This window comes from Eutrigla gurnardus, assembly GCF_963514095.1.
Source record: "Eutrigla gurnardus genome assembly, chromosome: 12".
NCBI classification, from domain to species: domain Eukaryota; kingdom Metazoa; phylum Chordata; class Actinopteri; order Perciformes; family Triglidae; genus Eutrigla; species Eutrigla gurnardus.
This window is the reverse complement of record NC_139926.1, coordinates 9,181,473-9,199,366: the sequence shown is the minus strand read 5'-3', so window position 1 is coordinate 9,199,366 and position 17,894 is coordinate 9,181,473. Positions and strand designations below refer to the sequence as shown.

Sequence of the window (17,894 nt, the reverse complement as noted above, 5' to 3'; positions counted from 1 at the left end):
TTCCATGAGCAAGAACATGGTTGTTCAATGTAGTGTTGTGAATGTAGTTTAAAAACTGGGGTTTGTGTTTACAGTTTAGGGAAATGTGACTTACTGTAACTGTCTCCATCATTTATACACGAAGAAGATACGAGGTTCTGATTTCATGACAGAGTGATCATCCTTCTAACAGGCGAGCTTTGTTCACCCGGAAACACTTTGTAGCCTTGGTAATTGCGAAAGTGCAGTGTTGTTCCGACGTACACCCAAATGTAAGTTGAACAAAACTGTTTTATAATGAAACTGGAGACTGTTTAGAGGAAACATATCACTGAACAGTTTTTAAGATTAGGTAGCTAGTGTCATGAATGCTACGTCAGCTAGCGTACGCTCTATAAACGGCGTCCTGTTGGCTGTTAGCACTGAGCTAACTGGCTAACCTGTTTCATCACCAACAGGCATAAAGGGTAAGTAAAATATCTTCACTTTCATCCTAATTTTGACTCTAATAGGTGCCATTCACCACAGTCTGAATGTGTCAGCTCAAGTTTCTGAACTGTAGGATTGTTGCAAAGTTTCACAAAGGTTTACATTTCTAAATAATAATACTAACAATAATAAATGTTATTTATAGAGCGCTTTTCGTGGTACTAGAAGTCACTTTATAGTTAAAATAGAAACCGACAATCACTACACAAAAACACTGCATAGCGTGTTACTGTTTACTTATTTATTATACCTTTACTTACGTATTCATTATATTAGTTCTGTTTTGCCTCTTGTTGTTGCTGTAATACTGTACATTTACTGTGGGACTAATACAGGATTGTCTTATATAGCTCATCTTATTCATTCTCTCAATCCTGTATATAGAAGCTGTTAACAAAAACTGTCTTTCTCTGCATTAGAATATTTTTAAAGGCCTTTGGATTAAGTGCCATAGTTGTAGACAAAGATTTGGCTGGGTCCAGGCCTTTGAATCCACCCACTTCACTGAAAGGTGGGAGTAACATGTTTACATTTCAGTCTGATATCAGACAAAACAAAGAGGTGAATAATTAAACTACACTTCTAAACTATGTTGTAATTGTGCATGCAGGTAAAACTTTGAAGAAGCTTCTCTCGCCGTTTTGAGGGTCAGAGGTCTTTCCAAAATGGATGTCAGTATTGCCGTGTCGCTGATTCGAGGCCAGATGGGTGCTGTGGTGGAGCGAGCAGTGAACGGGGCAGTGGAGACGGTGCTCGCTGAGATGCTCAAAGTGGTCGGAGTCAAATTCGAGGAGCTAAAATCCCAAGTGGCATTGATGAAGAGGGATCTCACGTCGTTGCAGAAGGAAAAGGCCCAAAAAGACAAGGAGAATGACAACATTCGAGCCAAGCTGCGCTACACTGAGCTGAAGCTGAAGTACTACAGGCAAGGAGTGGAGGAGGAGCTGCAGCAGAGAGCCTCAGCCTCCACTCTGGTCCGCATCCACCCGTCCTCCTTTCTTCAAGCAAAGAGAGGTGGTGCAGGTGCTTCCTCCCCCGAGGCCTCTCCATCATGCTTGACTCAGTCCAGGACCTCTGAGGGAACACTGACGAGAAGCAATCAAGGTAATGACCAAATTCTACTTCCCTTCCACTTCATGGATGTATAATAACAGTTGGATACCGTACCCCAACTATTTAGTCCAATGAGAAATGCTTGCCTGGCGCATATACCTGAAAACATTTCTATCTTCCGGATTTACTTGTGCCCCATTAATATGTACGGTAATGTTTCTCCAGCTGGCCCTTCAAACAAATTTTCTCTTGGCCCATAATCTTTACATTGTGATGACGTGCAATGAAAGATTTTTAAAAAGCTTTTCTCGTATCGAGGAAAGTTTTACAAATATAAAATCTCCATAGATCAAAATGCATGCAGTTCTGCATACATCCACGGTCCACTCCAAAGAGTCTTACTATCCTCCCTGTGTTTGTACTCCCAGAATGCCCCTCACCACACAGCACGAGCAGGCATTCAAACCGAGTGTGCTGTCATTCAGATGTCGAAGACATGTCCGACTCGTTGCTGCCCGTTTCATTCCCTGTGAACACACCAACAGAATCTCTGGACAGCAGTACAGGTACAGCGCTTAGGGGTTGGAGTGGGACATATTAATACTTCAATGATTAAAATTCAACAACATAGTAGATTATTATTCTAGGCCATTCTGCATGATGAACACTTTTAATTTTGGTACTTTTAGTATATTTTCATGAGAATCTTTTGTACTTTTCTTAAGTAATATAAGAAAACACTACACTCTGGTGTTGCTAATTTTACTTTCTCAATATTTGTTTTTGTGCAGCAAAGATGTTTGCCCCTAATGTCTGTGTTGGGATCTGCTTTAAAAATGCACTACTGGTCAGCCTCTAGTCACCAACAACTAATGCTAATAGGTCATTTATTAATGTATTATCGGTTGTTTTTTAAGACGTTTAAGTTAGGGTAACTGAATTGCAGATATTGCTGGGTGGTATCTGTGTTTTTGACACACATGGCTGACATAATGTAGTCATGTAGAAGATGTGTTTGGTGTAAATTATAAACATTGTGTCCATTTAACACTTGTTGTCCTTTTAAAGAGCACTGATTTCGAACATCAACATATAAACTCGAAAAAAGTTTATATGTTGATGTAAAAAGTGAGTATAAGTTAATATGCTGTTCAAATATTAATAACTGGTATGGCCTTAAATCCTTAATACACTGAATAGAAAAAAATGAGACCCTAAAAAAGATTGTCACAGTGTATCCCTTGAACTCGTCTATGTTTGTACAGTTTTGTTCTGTCCTACAGGGCGAGACATGACTCCGATCAAGGATCAGGAGGACTGTGACTGGACCATCTCTCTGCAGCCACACACAGAAGGTGTGGACGCTGCCGTGGTCTCTCCTCCAGCCCAGGCCCTCGATGTGGATCCTGGGCAGCAGTCAGCTGCTGACTCGCTGCCCCATGATGGTTCCACCCAGGCTGATAGCTCCACTCTGCCCTCTACAGCTCCACAGGTGACAAAACATGTTATTCAGTTATCATCCTTGTGCTGAAACAATACTGATAAGCATTCAACAGGAAGTAAACTGCAATCCTTTTAGTCAATGAATAAGTAATTGATTCAACAGAAATTCTAAACATTTTCTTGTTCCACATTCTCAGACATTACAAGGATCTAGACAGAAAGATGTTTAACTGACTGACCTACACACAAAGCATTGGTTTGGCAACCAAACTCATGGAGAGCAGATGAACTAGCCTTTTCCGGACTTGCCCAGTGTGAGATGCACCGGCTTGTGTAGGGATACTCATAAGCCCCAGGTGGAGAGCCGTAAGAGGAAATCTCAGTTTTCAGGCTGTTGTTTGTGCAAAAGCTCATCAGTGCCTGTCGTTGCGGCACCAGTGGTGAAGGAGACTGTCAAGCTGAAGGAGGCCTTTTGGGCGGAAACAGCAGACCTGTACTGGTTGGTCAGAAATCCTGTTGCTATTGCAGTTGTTAAAGAAAAGAAAAAATTAATGTGAGACTAGTTTGGGGATAATATTCTCTCTGTTTGGCTTCAAAAGAAGTTGTGGAAAAACAGCAGGGTTCATCTCAGGCTTTGTTCAGCAGGAGAGGAGACCTGCAGACCCAGACTGGGGATATTGTCAAGTGGTAAAAAGAGCACTTTGAGGAACTCTGAATCCAACCATATCCTCAGTTCAGGAAGCAGAGCTTGAAGATTCAGCAGAAGACCCACCCACATCCCTGGCAGAGGTCGCTGAGGTACTCGCAAAGCTCCTTGGCATCAAGGTGTTAGGGTTGGATGAGATCCAGCCTGACATACTGAAGACTCTGGACATTGTCTCTCCTGGCTGACAGGCCTATTTTCGCGTGGTGGTAGGGGAGGTCCAATTATCTGTGTATCGCACTGCTCACTGCTACTGGAGACATTGTTACAAGCCCATCGGTCCTTGTATAACTAAAGTAAGAGCTATGTCGAAACATGTTCCCAGTGGGTGTTGGCCTCCACCAGGTTTATCTCAAGTCACCAATCCTTTTTTGGATTTTCATGGACAGGATTCAAAGGCACAACAGGGGGCAGGAGAGGGTCTGTTTTGGGGACCTCAGAATATCTCATCTGGCCTGGGAGCGCCTCTGGGTTCCCCAGTAATAACTGGAAAGTATTGTTGGGGAAACGGATGTCTGGAATGCTCTCCTACGCCTGCTGCTATGCGACCCGACCTGTGGATGGACTTATAGTCTCCCTAACTACCAGAAGACTGGCATTACAGTCCTAAAGTCCCTGTTGTCCCCTGTTGTAATGCAGGTGAAGCAGGAGCCCCAGGAGGAGCAACAGGAGGAGGAAGTGATCTGTATCAAGGAGGAGCCAGAGGATGTACATGATGTGATGGCCAACCTTCTGCTGGACTTCCAGGTGCAGCAGGCTCATCATCCAGAGTCAGAGGTAAGGCAAGACAATACCAAGTCGGCACACAAGCTCATGTGAGAGAAGGTCATTTTGTTTTAAACAACAGAAAAGTGTCTCTGCACAGTGTGGTGAGATTTTCACAATGGTCAACAAAACGCTATGGTGTCATTCAGGGACGAATCGATTTCTCTACCCATGGAAAGGAGAAATTGATTAGAGTGCTATGCAGCCACGTGGCAGAATGTAATCTGATTTAGGATAGAAAATCAAACTAAGGGAATTAAGATGCCTCATCACGAGAGAACTCTGGGAATGAACTGAACATCACAGGCTGCTCTCAGTGAGCTGTGGAAGAGAATGAATGTGTTTCTATGTTCCTCCAGGGTCAAATGTCAGTGACGGAGTGTTCAGGACTTCCAACAAGCCAGAGAAATCACACTGCAGCCTTCAGCTCAGCCGGACCGAGCACCCGTGAGTAGATCTGGGTGTGTGAGAATGTGGACGTCCTTCTGCTTACTGAGCTTTTAGAGCTACTAGCTACCATAAAGCACTATTGATCGCTGCTATTTTCATTTATTGATTGATTGATTTGGCAGGGACAATACATGTAGGCATTGTTACATTAAATAAAGTGCAACTAATGTATTGTGTGTTGGCCTAAGTTAGGCTTTTAATACCTGAAGGGCAACCTTGATTATAAGCATCCTGGTTTATTGATGTACTTCTAATCTGTATTTTAGTTTGTTCACTGAAAATCACTGCAAACCTCCCCATGTATGCTCTCAGATCTGATGCCTCAGCCTGGGACCTACCTGCAGTCCATGGTAGCTTTGCCATCCGGCATCCCACCTCGCCAGGCGGTGCGTCCCTGGACTAAAGATCTCAGTCTTTATGAAGAATACAAACTGCGCAGGAATGAGCTCCGCAGGCGAAGCATCGACAGACGCAGAGAGCTGGAGAAGACGCTGCCTCAGCCACTGCTGGCAGATTTGGTGAGTGAACCTTAGTGTTCATGGCAGACTCTATCCTTACAGAAAAATTCTATATACACTTATATTAAAATAAGAAAAATAACAGCTGATTCTGATTCAGTTGCTTATATTTAATGTAATGTCTGATGATTTTGTTGTATTGGAGGTACGAGAGCGCCGAGAGAAGACCAGACTGAGGGTGGCCAGATGGAGAGCAAAAAGGAAACTCCAGGCCTGTATTAACCAGGATCAGGTCAGTACTGGCTTTTTGTCACAGAAAGGAAGATATGATGTAGGAAATAATATTTTTCCAGGATTTCTAGCTATTTCGTTCAGGTCGACTTGCATGCAAATTCTTTTTTTCAGGGGGTTTGTCTTTTGTCTGGTTTTAAATTAAACATTCAGTGATTCATCTTAGCTCATTCTGTGTAAGAGATTTTAATATGGATGTGCAGAATTTTACTTGAGTGCTGTCAGTGACGACACGCAAGCTAGTAAGTGATATCTTCACCAACACTGCAACAGATGATACTTAAATGTTTCCTGGTTAATACATTACCTAATGTCACAATATCCGCTACATGGTTTAGTGTTGAATAATAATCATATAAGCTGCTACCTACAGACCTCATTATTTTCCGCAGGTATCATTTACATAGAAGGAGCCCTCCTTCCCAATGAGACAAACCCTGTCTTGTTCTCTTTCTCATTTCTAGGTTCTAAGTGGCACTGCAGGTCTTTCTCAAACTGGCTTTTCCATCAGCAGCCAGCATCAGCAGCTCAACCTGACTTGTGGTAGGATGAGACATGAACTTCTGTTTGTGATCACCGTGACTGTTGCCTGCCTGTATCGATCCTCGGTCACGCAGTTTTGAATTGTGCTTCCAAAGCAGAGCACTTTGGCAACATGCAGAACCTCCCATTTCTGAAGGTCACGTTTAAGTGAGGCTGTTGTTGACATTCTGTAACTAAATTCATCACAAGAAATTCTGTTCATTCACCACCTTTAACGCCTCTACTAAGCGATTTCCTGGCAGAAACCCAGGAAGGCCCATTTGACATTATATCTTATAAACAAACAGCATCAGAAAATAATCCAAGTTATAGGTAGGGCTGTAACTAAAAAATGGTTTTGCATTATCGGTTAATCTGCCAATTTCTTTTCTGGATTAATCAAATAATCCTTAAGGCTGTAAAATCAGACAGTTGTGGAAAAATCCCAGTCCATCTCCGTTTTCAAGTTGATCTCTTTAAATGTCTTGTTTTGTTAGTGGAGAACCCAAAGATATTCAGTTTAATATGATATAAAATGAAAATGAAAAGCAGGAAAACTTGTATTTGCAGCCATTTTTGCATGACAAATCAGTTATCAAAATGGTAGGTGATTATTTTTCTATCAATAATATGTTAATCGATAAGTTGACCAAAATGTATGTGTGTGACAGGCCAAACTCATTCAATCCATTTGGGACATGAGGCTAGCTGTCTTTTCTTTTGGAACATGGATTATACCAACGCAGATTTTGTAAAGAAGTTCTGAAAACTTTTGAGATTCAGTGTAATTTATAAAAACTCTAATGACATTCAAGTTGATTTAATATGAAGTTATTGTTTTTCTCTGGAAAGTGTAGAGAATCACTTGCTTATTGTGTTTCAGCTTCCACCTCCAGCAGTCAGCAGAGGCAGAGCTCAGCGCTGCCTCAGTCCAACAGTTTCCTCAGCAACATGTCGTCAGGAAACAGCATCTCTGCCACTCTCCCCTTCACACCGTCAACCTCCTCCTCGTCTCTGCTCCTGATGGGCCCCAACATGGCTCCACATCAACATACTGTGACATCGTCGTCATCGTCATCCTCGTCTTACTCTCAGGTCAACCTGTTGCAGCAGAGTATCTCTCTGACGGACACCGATATCTTGCAGTGAGATGTTTGAAGCCAGAGTGTGTACGGAGACATTTTTAAGAATATGTTTTTCAAATATGCCAATGTTGGTATTCAGGAAAGGTCAATCAAACCAAATAGTTTGATTGTGCATTGCAGTTCTGTTCATTCCTTTTAAACCTGGTGTTTCTGCACAGTTGCAGATAACAATGTTAAACTAATACTATTAATATATACTTTTTGAAGAATGAGATTCCAATGATGGTTGTGTAGGATTGTTTCTGACTCGTATGATTCATACTTTCCAACACCAGAGCATTGTTAAGTCCTAAATGAAAATGTTATTGAAACACATTAATTTTACATCAGTAGCACATGTGTGTCTATTATCAGATGACCAATTGTAAACATCCTTTAAATTAAAACTTCAACAACATTCTTATACAAACAAACTATCCTATACACAGGAAAGAGAAATCATTTTAATGTGTATGTATGTAGAAACCTCCATCCATCCATCCATTTTCTACCGCTTATCCTGTATTCAGGGTCACGGGGGGGCTGGAGCCGATCCCAGCTGTCATTGGGCGAAGGCGGGGTACACCCTGGACAGGCCGCCAGTCTATCACAGGGCCGACATGTAGAGACAGACAACCATTCACGCTCACATTCACACCTACGGGCAATTTAGAGTCATCAATGAACCTATCCCCATCCTGCATGTCTTTGGACTGTGGGAGGAAGCCGGAGAACCCGGAGAGAACCCACGCTTACACGGGGAGAACATGCAAACTCCACACAGAAGGAACCCGGGGCTGACCCGGGGATCGAACCCGGGACCCTCCAGCTGTGAGGCGAGAGTGCTACCCACTACACCACAGTGCAGTTTAGAAACCTTTTAAATGTAAAATATCTTTATTTCTGTTGTACATTTTTACTGTTGATGTATTTTAAAGTGATATAATTGTTTGATTTGTGTGAAAAATGGTGCAACAGGGTGAATTTATCATTGTTTTCAGTGTGCCTGTGGCTCTTTTAAATATTGGACAGAATGAGCTGTCCCAATTGAACTTATATATTATTTGTGGAGTTTAAATGGTTACGAGAGGAATGGAAGAAAAAAAGTATTTTCTTGACTTCCAGAGTTCTTTACCAGAAGCATATCAAGGCTGTTGATGAGGAAAATAATGTTATGTTTGTACAGAATTAATTGAAGATTAACAATCATCACATGAAAATAAGAAGCCAGATACCTGTTAAGTTATAATAAATGCAGGTGAAATAAGCACTGTGTCCAACTTTTTATTGTAACTAAGCTTGACTCTTTCTTAACAGGTAATATGTAGATAAGCTAAATGTATACATTCAGATTTTTACCTTTTAACCATTTCTTACTTTCAAGTGGCGCAACAACAGGTTCTCTCCATAGCCAGTATGGCAAGGACAATGAATTACAATGATGAAGAACTCCTTCAATGTATGTATGGCATGTGAGTGTCGTGTTTAGACTTGAAATAATCCTAACTTTTGTAAACAATTCCCATGAAAATACCAAAACCTAGAGGGTCAATATCTGATGGCTTTCACTCCCATTTGTATCTATTGGTGTAAAGACTACAAACATGGAAGAAAAACATTAGTTTATGTTATTAAAAAGCCATAGTATAGTATGTTGAAAAAAAGTCAGTCATAGTAAAGTATGTCAAAAGAAATGATAAAATCAACCTAGTAGTCGAAAAGTTCATAAAAAAATAATATAGTATGTTGAATAACTATTATAGTATAACAGTTATTGTGTAGTATTTCGAAAAAAGTAATAGTATAGTGTTTCGAAAAAGTCTTTAAAACAATCATAGTATAGTATGTCGAAAAAAGTAGGAAAACCTTCATATTCTAGTATGTAAAAAAAAGAAAAGTTGGAAAAAAGTCATAGTATGTTGAAAAAAATTGAGAGACATCATATTATAGTACCGGTATGTAAAAAAAAAGGGAAGGAAAAAGTCAGAATGTAGTATGTCGAAAAAAGAACTTAAGAAGAATATAGAAGAGTTGAAGTGTTGAAAAAAGTCACAGAAAAGTCACAGTATATTTTGTCCAAAAAGTTATAGTATAGTATGTCGAAAAAATCATGAAGAAAGTCATAGTATAACATGTCAAACGGTCAGTATAAGTAAGTACAAGTTTAGTATGTCCAAAAAGTCAAGAGTGTTTCTAAAAGAGTCCTCCAGCCTTTCATTTCACATTACAAACACTGCAGCGAGTGATCGTGTCGAGTGTTGAATACGTGTTTCTGCTCGCTCTGATTACCTCAGACGACTGTGCAGATGAACTTAAGTTAAGTACCTCATAATTGTAGCATTTGATTAAATGTACTTAATTATCTTCCAATCAATCTCCTTTGAAATGAATGACTTCTGGGCATCCATGGATCACTGCAGCAGCAGCATAAACTGGAGGATACATTAAATAAATCATGTGTTCCAGATCCAGGAAGTAAAAGAAATAAGTTAATGGTAGTGTGTTACCAAAGAGAATCACTGAACAGAGGACAGGCCAACCTTTATTTGACATGGGTAGATTTTCCGGACCCTGATCACACTCACTAACATTCACAACAGCGTCCCACAATCTGCCCTATTGGCCACTTAGCAGCTCAGCTGGGCCAGTCAGGGTTCAGGGTCTGGGTTGAGTGGAGCGGGGTCGGTGTCTGGGTCCTTCTCGTCCAATCAGGAAGCAGCATGGAAACAAAGAGGAAGAGATAATGAGGATAATGTATTTTACATTAGTGTGACTGCTTGACCAAATAAAGGGCGACTCATCCACTCATTTATTCAACATCACTGTTTGTGTAGCAATTCCATTCATTTTTCACAGGCCTCCAGCCGTAGCTACCAGGACGTTAATCCATTGAGATTGGGAGTAGATGAACAGAGCCTTTCTGTCTGTGCGCAGCACCATCACATTCTCCCCCCGCAGCCTCCTCATCTGTTTCTCTCCGTCTGCGACAAAGACCTGCAGTGAGACGGATATGAGCCTGTTTTACACAGGGAACAAACTAACGTTGTCATGGAAAGTGAATATTACACAGGGGAAAAGATTGAATTTTTCCTTTGCTGAGTATTCACACAAACCGAACACATTGTGCAGAACTGGTTGAGTTCTGAAACAACAGGGAGGCAACATGGAAAACTTCATCACTTCTTTCAACCTTGGCAAAAGCAGCACAGACCAGATCCACTCCTTCTGTTGTAACCTTTCACAATAAAAGCATGCAAAATATAATATTCATATTTCTGTGTTATGTATTCTTCACACCCTCGGTGTAAAGACCTTGAGGCACATCTCCATGGCTGTATATAGCCGTGGATATAATCTCTTTAAATAAGCATAAACCTTTCGAAAAGGCAAATTAATGAGGAGATTGAGAGCTTGCGGATTATATCATCAGCAATGCCGACTTGGACGATGCTATCAACCTTATAGTTGGTCTCTTGGAAGGCCTCATAAGTGGATGTATGTAAGCCAGCTGCACTGAGAAAGGCTGGTCTGCTGTCTGGCTCTCTGAATATATATACATATCATGTGCACACAAATTAACCAACACATAGAAACAATTTCATTAAATCGAGGCCACGAATTACATCACCTGTGCACACATGAATAAACCACTATAAGGCCACTCCCAGGCTGCATCACTAACAGCCTTCCATAGACATTTATGAGAAGTGAGTGAACAAATAATAACTGTACTCTTTGTTTCAAGATCAACCAGACAATTTGAAGAAGTTTCATTCAGCAGCGTATGTGTGACACTGACCGTCTGGACTCTGTCCAACTGTCGCTCCGGGGTTTGAACTCGTGAACAGTTGCATTTGGCTGAAGCTCCTCGGTTCCCTGCGTCTCCCTGCAGGCCCGGTAGGACGTACACTACAGCACAAGGTATTAACAACAGTATGTGACAACCAGGAACAGGAAAGCCAACCAGGAACAGTACAACACTTTGTCCCCGACTGTAACATCTGACCAAACCTTCCTCCCTATCGCCGGAGCCACACCACCATGAAGAGGAGTCATTTTGAGCAAGCTGACAATTTATGTTGATAGTTAAAATCAATTACCACATTCTGATCTGTGCTTATAACCTGATCAGGCAGGTCTTCTTACTGTACCCAGAACTATGCAGGTCCACTGAGGGTGCCTTCAGTTACTGTGGTCCTGCTCTCTGGAAGAAGCTGCCTGATGACATCACAGCTGTGTCCACATTCAGAAATAAACTAAAAACTTTCCAATCCTTGTAAAATAAAATAAAAAATCCACTTGTGTGTAGGGGTTTCTATTTGATTGTCTTGCTCTTTGTATGCTTGTGTGTATATATTTATGTTGTCAATGCTAACTTCTCCTCTTATACCTTTATTCTTGCGGTATTTCTATAAACGAAGGGCCATGTGTCGGATTCGGCCTTCGTACATGGAGAATGCCAATTGCCATTTATCAGCAATGCTTTATCTATGTTCTTGTCTCCTATTGATATTGATTTTAATAACAATATCTGAGTGCTGGGGTCAAGTTCCCATACACCTCTGCATAAACCTGGTGCTTGAGTCCTGGTTTCTGCCCCAGCGTTGAGGTGGAACTGGGCCTCTACCTCTCAGATTTAACAGAAACTGTGTTTCTCATGTGGATACAGGATCAGATTTGCTACTGCCGGTTAATCTTAAACCTTCCTGCTGTCACGCACCATGTCCAGGTAGTCCAGGCTCCCCAGTCAGACCAGACAGCCCTACAGGACCCTGATGACCCTGCTTTCCTGCCGGTCCACGAGATCCCCTCAACCCCTGCGCACAATCATTCATCAAATACAGGAAATGACTGAACAAACAATTAGCCGGTTGGCACAATTAGCTCCGACAAGCACCATACATCATTTCTTGAAATAATAATCATAATCAAACTGCAGTGATGGAGTTACAGGATCATTGTGATTAGATGATGAGTTTCCTGCCAGATAAACAGTTGGTATCGTGTATATTGTAGTACATATATCTATTTGTATATGCATCCACGGTATACCGTGTGTCCTCTGCCACCAGGCTCTCCTCTGGGTCCTTGCTCCCCCCTCTGCCCTGCATCTCCCCACTGGCCTGGGTCGCCCTGGAACAGCACAGAATAGCATGCCTTCACAGCTTTGCTTGCATTCACTCTGGGCTCTACGTTGATGGTGTTAGCCGGGCTTCTACCTTCTCTCCCGGCGGTGCAGCGACGCCACGCTCGCCCTGCAGAGACACACAGGTCAACCGGTAACAATCCGCTTCACTTGTATTATAACGTCACATTTCCAGCAACAGCAAATGAAAGAAAAGTTTCCCCCTCACTTTGTTTCCACTAGGTCCTCTGGTTCCTCTCCCACCTTCATCCCCCTGATGGAGGGAAAGGAACAGCGATGTTAAGCGTTGCTCTTGTTCAAAGCGTATGAAACAAAAAAGGAGGCACACGGCGGAACTGTCTCTTACCCTGAAGCCCTTACGTCCCTTGTTGCCCTGTGAAAAAAACACATGAGTTAGTTCTATCATTTCCTTTATCTTTATTTCATCTACTTTACTATCACACACGGGGAAATTTGTTTGGTCCAGTGCTTCAGACGTGAGAACAACACAGTAAAAACAATAGTGGCCATCAGGTCAAAAGTGAATGTATTTCCACAGTGGCATGACGGCACGAAGAAAGGTCTGGCTCCACTCATTCAAGTCTAGGTGAGAAAAAACACTCTGGCTTGTATTCCTTTGAGTGAACGGAAGTGGAAAAAATACATTCATTATTATTTTAGTTATTAAAAGTTCACATATAATAGCCTCAATGTGTGTAATTTGATTAAAGAGGTAGTTCAGAGTTATAGTAGTTTTAAGGAATTTGACTGTTTTTCCCACTTTCCCAGAGTCAGAAACTAATAAATGCTTCAGGACAGACCTCTTTGATGCATTTGTCGGCTGAAGTGATGCCAAACAGCAATATTAGGCTATCTTGGCTCAACTGTTGAGTGTTTATGGGAGCAGAACTAAGCCAGTAAGTCTCAGACTTTGAAAATGCCTGTTTTAAATCAATGACAATAGTCTTGGGTGGCATTCCGTCCAGGATGCACTGATGGTGATCTTGCGGGGAAAAAACAGAATCAGCAGACTTACACTCACGGTCTACATGTGGTGTGTGGAGTGGGGCATTATGTGAACAAAATAACAGCTTACATGTGGTGATGCCTAACATGGGGCTCAGAGGTAGAGCCGGTTGTCCTCCAATCGGAAGATCGCTGGTTCCAATCCCTCCAGTCTGCGTACCTTGCCCAAGATACTGAACCCCAAATCAGGCTGTGCCATCGGCGTGTGAATGTGTGTGAATGGGTAAATGTAGACTGAATGTAGTGTAAAGCACCTTGAGTAGTCCAAAAGACTAGAAAAGCGCTCTAGAAATGCAGGGAGTAGTAGCGGTCTTTGTTGCTACGACGTACCTTTATCATCCCGGGAGTTCCTATGTCTCCATACAGGCCCCTCCAGCCTCTGTCCCCCTTCTCTCCCTGTGGAAACATCAAACCACAGCATGTTAAGTGATATGTTATGTATATTCATGTAAATCATTCATAAAACCGTATCGTAACCAAGACCAGACTGTGACAAGACCAAGACTTTGAGGAGTTAAGACCAAGACCGAAGCAAGACGAGACCGAGTCAAGACCGAGACCAGCTCCGGTCACACACTGTCCGACACACTTAATGATAAAATGTGGAACGTGCAAAGTAAAGGCACCGATCTGAAGATCCACAAGCCCATAAAAACACACATTCCTCTTCATTGACCTGTCACTGCCATCCAAAGCTTAATATGCTCTTTTGAACATGTGTAACATATTTTAAAATAATGTCAACGTTAGATCCGAGAACACTGGATGTGTATGATCGCTGGTTGTCTGACAGACATGGATGGCTTTTTTTTTACCTTTCCACCACGTTGTCCCATAGGTCCTTGTAGTCCAGGTTCTGCCTCTGGACCCGGCACACCAAGTCGTCCCTAAAATATACAAAAGCAGTTTGACACAGCATGTTCTCACACACACACACACAAACACACACACACACACACACTGGAAGATGGTGTTGAATGCATTTGTGTGGGTATGATGGTGAGTGTTACACTGTACCTTGGGTCCTCTGGGTCCTCTGCAGCCCTTTAAACACAAACATTAAAAGTGTGCTGTTAATTGTAAAATGGTAACAGTGAAGCTAGCCTACTATATGTGTGTGTGTGTATATATACATACTGTACATATATACATACACATATATACATACTGTACATATATACATACTGTACATATATACATACACATATATACATACTGTACATATATACATACATATAACACACATGATTAATGAAATTAGTTCCTTAAAAGAAGCAGAGTTTAAAAGTGAGGTCTGTCGTACCTTTTCCCCTTTTGCTCCCGTGATGTGTTCTGTTACGTCAACCTGAACAGATGATGGAACATCAGCATGATTTGGGTTAAAGTTGTGCATTTACAATAGGTTTGTTGACACATTTTAGATTTTAAAGCTCCAGTGTGGAAGGATTAGGAGTATTATTCAAAATAAGACACTGGGGTAAAAAGTGACGGCTGATGAATTCTGCACACAGGCTTTAACTGAGCTGAACAATGATGCATGTGAGTGAGTGTGAGTGTGTGTGTGTGTGTGTGTGTGTGTGTGTGTGTGCGTGCGTGTGTGTGTGTGTGTGTGTGTGTGTGTGTGTGTGTGTGTCGTCACCATCAGCTCTGCATTCCGTTTGACCGTGGGAAACACAGGTGGTGGAGGTGGAGGAGGGAAGAAGGCCTCACATTTCGGAGGTGACCACCTGCTGCTGTCTCTGCTAGATAGAAGTCCTACATGGACAGACAGACAGACAAGGGACATCAGTCGTCAGTAACTGTGTCTATCTGGACCACAATCATCCATCCATCCATTATCTGAAGTCATTTATCCTATTCAGGGATGATACAAAGAGAAGGAAGCTGGAGGAAAAGCCCACGTTGACATGGGGAGAAAAGCAAAAAACACACAGAATGCGGGCTTGAACCCGTGGCCCTCTAGCTGTAAGGTGACAGTGCTAACAAGCTCCGGTCCACAAGCTCGATTGAGATTTTTTCCAATGTGAGCTGTAACAACCCCCCCCCCCCCCCCCCCAAAAAGAAAAACATTTTTTAAAAAAACCTGCAAAAAACACACCCACTTCACAATGTAGAAATAATAACTGGAAGTGCTTTCTTACTGTAACATACACATTGGATAAGACGTCTTCACACTGCTGTGAGAGACGGGTAACTGTGGTCTCTGTTTGCCCGCTTAGTCGTAGTGGATTTGTTCTCTTTGTAGTTTTGTTAAGTCTCCCTCTGGTTGTTTTGCCTCTTTTCATAGTTGTTGTGAGACTCTGTTGTTGCTTTGCATCTATTTGTAGTCATTGTATGTAGCTTTTTTTCATCTCTTTGTGTGTCTTTGTGGTCATTTGAAGTCTCTTCCTGGTTTGTTCGTGACTCTTTGAGTGACATTTTCTAAGTGGGGCCTGTTTATCCATCCATCCATGGTTTGATCTCAAGGTCTGGTTGCCTCTGGCTCATGTTTGTACTCACTTGTTGTGACAGAGGCAACAGCTGGCTGGAGGCCGCTGAGCAAGGCAGTCCATCCCAAAACCAGCTGAGTCAGCATCTCCTCTCTCCCTGCAACAACCGGTAAAAACTTCAGGTCTAACATAATGACGAAAAGTAAGAACTTCTTGCATGTGTTTACTCAGGTTTATATTTTGTCCACATATCTGATCAGAGGCCTTGTTTATAAACCCTTGTTGTGCTTGAGAATGTGCAGACATTTCTAACCAGTCCTGACGATTCCAACAAACAAAGTGGTGCAGCAGGTGGATGAAGAGCAGCTGTATGCAAACAGATTTGTTCTCTTCATACTTTGATAAATAACCAAATCATCTGAAATGCTTCCCTTTTGCAAGGTTGCAAGTCTCGTATTCAAGCCTCAAATCTCATTCTTGTCACAAGAAAATACTGCAAAAGTCTGCGGTTGGGAGGGGAAAACCTCAGTTACTTCAGATTCAACGTTTGTATATATGTTTACAGAAATCTTATTCTAGAAACAAGGCAGAAAAAGACAGATCACTCTACTGTTAGTAGTAGTGGTTGTAGATTTTCTCATGCAAGCTGATTTGAAATTGAATTTACAGTTAGTGTTCAGAGACAAAGTAACCAACTTCGGTTAAGACAATCACAGCATGATTATAGCGTACACATAAATCAACAGACTAATCAATATGGAAAACCGCCTCAAAACGATGATGGTGCATCTCAAGATATTATACTGACACATAATTCAACCGCTTGGCCAACTCTGGCACGGACCCTGATGCTTCTCACAGTTCACATGGTGTGTTCTCATGCACTGTAATCTGCGTTGCGTCTTACCTCAGTGTCGTCTCCCCTCCGCAGCGCTGTCTGGCGGCTCTCCTCCTGCAGTGGAGAGGTCTGCTGGAGCTGCTTCTCTTCCTGGTCATCGTCCAGCAGAGCTGGAGCCCATTCTGCTGGGCTTGCACGCTGAGTCCGACTTATCAGTAAACGGTGGAAATGCAACGCAGCCTCTGGCAGCGCTCTGCAGGAATAATCAGATAATTACTAACGCACCAAGCCAAAGAGAAGCCTGCTCATCAGGCCGCGCTGTAGAGGAGGAAACGGTGCAAGAAGTCAGTTATTGGATGAAATCATTGCTTTCCTTTTCCCCACTTACGATCAAGGCGATCATATAGGTTCATGTCATTCTAGAAACGTAGCTGATGCCGAGACCTCACAGTGAGGTCAACGGGAGAAAAGGCCATTTATATGTACACGTTTAATTATGTCTGCTAATACATGCAGTATTGTGAGTAACACACATTTCTACAGTGCACTATAAGAGAAAAGGTGTGTTATTGTACTGTAGGTGACTGAGTGTTGCACATAACGTCAAAAAGGTATTTCAGTGTTTATCTGAACCATAAATCCACCCAGAGTGTTTGTGCCATTAAAGATGGGGTATGTAATCCTGTTCAGAAGCACTTTTTGTTATACTGGGTGAAATGGCCCGTCTAATTTCAGAGGGATCAGTACATTATTAATTATTATTATTATTATTATTAATTAAACAGAGCTCTGTGGCCGCCGTGGGACTGAGAAAAACAAACAACCAATCTGCGCCCCTCGCACCGAAGGGCACGGATTGGTTGGAGTAAAAAAAACAATCAGATGCCTTCATGTCTAGTTCTGCACCCGCCCTCCCTGACAAAGCACGAGTGCACAGCCTTCACGTCTCGCTGATGCCAGGCAGGAGGTGGTGCCATTTTCAAATCTTGCTAGTTCTCTTGCTAGCTTTCCAACATTACATACCCCAGCTTTAATTGCATTTGTGGTGTAGTGTAGGACAAAAAAAAAAAAATGGTTTCTCCAGGTTACTGCAATATCCTAACCAATCTTTTTGAAATCCCATGGAGATCTTTAGTGTGAAAGAAAGACGGTGCAGAAAACCACAAAAGGGAACTTTTGATTGATGACAGCTAAACCCT

The 17,894-nt window shown here is 42.1% G+C and overlaps 2 protein-coding genes across 4 annotated transcripts; one reads left to right on the top strand and one right to left on the bottom strand.

The window, feature by feature from the left end:
• The first annotated feature begins 210 nt into the window (after positions 1 to 210).
• LOC311022182 (uncharacterized protein) lies at positions 211 to 7,320 on the top strand. Of its 3 annotated transcripts, none has more exons than XM_084023274.1 (10): positions 211 to 446; positions 1,079 to 1,572; positions 1,950 to 2,087; positions 2,805 to 3,013; positions 4,307 to 4,444; positions 4,792 to 4,879; positions 5,195 to 5,400; positions 5,546 to 5,632; positions 6,096 to 6,174; positions 7,037 to 7,320. In XM_084023274.1, exons 2-10 carry the CDS (start codon positions 1,134 to 1,136, stop codon positions 7,300 to 7,302), a joined length of 1,650 nt encoding a protein of 549 aa, XP_083879400.1. In that variant the 5' UTR covers positions 211 to 446; positions 1,079 to 1,133; the 3' UTR covers positions 7,303 to 7,320. The 3 variants fall into 3 exon arrangements, with proteins under 3 accessions (XP_083879400.1, XP_083879398.1, XP_083879399.1); XM_084023272.1 differs by having other exon boundaries at positions 2,787 to 3,013; XM_084023273.1 differs by having other exon boundaries at positions 236 to 251; positions 2,787 to 3,013.
• Positions 7,321 to 9,801: 2,481 nt separating this feature from the next.
• LOC311021981 (uncharacterized protein) lies at positions 9,802 to 16,912 on the bottom strand. Its single transcript, XM_084022942.1, has 15 exons — positions 16,765 to 16,912; positions 15,928 to 16,014; positions 15,068 to 15,183; positions 14,732 to 14,773; positions 14,446 to 14,472; positions 14,244 to 14,315; positions 13,759 to 13,824; positions 12,770 to 12,796; positions 12,632 to 12,676; positions 12,497 to 12,532; positions 12,330 to 12,410; positions 11,998 to 12,094; positions 11,077 to 11,186; positions 10,152 to 10,271; positions 9,802 to 9,973 (listed from the first exon to the last, which is right to left on the bottom strand). Exons 2-15 carry the CDS (start codon positions 16,001 to 16,003, stop codon positions 9,926 to 9,928), a joined length of 963 nt encoding a protein of 320 aa, XP_083879068.1. The 5' UTR covers positions 16,004 to 16,014; positions 16,765 to 16,912; the 3' UTR covers positions 9,802 to 9,925.
• Between the last annotated feature and the right edge of the window lie 982 nt (positions 16,913 to 17,894).

Coding starts and splice junctions, on each gene's coding strand:
- LOC311022182 (XM_084023272.1), top strand. CDS start 1,134: ATGGATGTCAGTATTGCCGTGTCGCTGATTCGAGGCCAGATGGGTGCT. Junction 1,573..1,949: donor ACTGACGAGAAGCAATCAAG/GTAATGACCAAA, acceptor TTGTACTCCCAG/AATGCCCCTCACCACACAGC. Junction 3,014..4,306: donor TGCCCTCTACAGCTCCACAG/GTGACAAAACAT, acceptor GTTGTAATGCAG/GTGAAGCAGGAGCCCCAGGA.
- LOC311021981 (XM_084022942.1), bottom strand. CDS start 16,003: ATGCTGACTCAGCTGGTTTTGGGATGGACTGCCTTGCTCAGCGGCCTC. Junction 12,411..12,496: donor CTGCACCGCCGGGAGAGAAG/GTAGAAGCCCGG, acceptor GTGCTGTTCCAG/GGCGACCCAGGCCAGTGGGG. Junction 12,095..12,329: donor CTGGTGGCAGAGGACACACG/GTATACCGTGGA, acceptor GATTGTGCGCAG/GGGTTGAGGGGATCTCGTGG.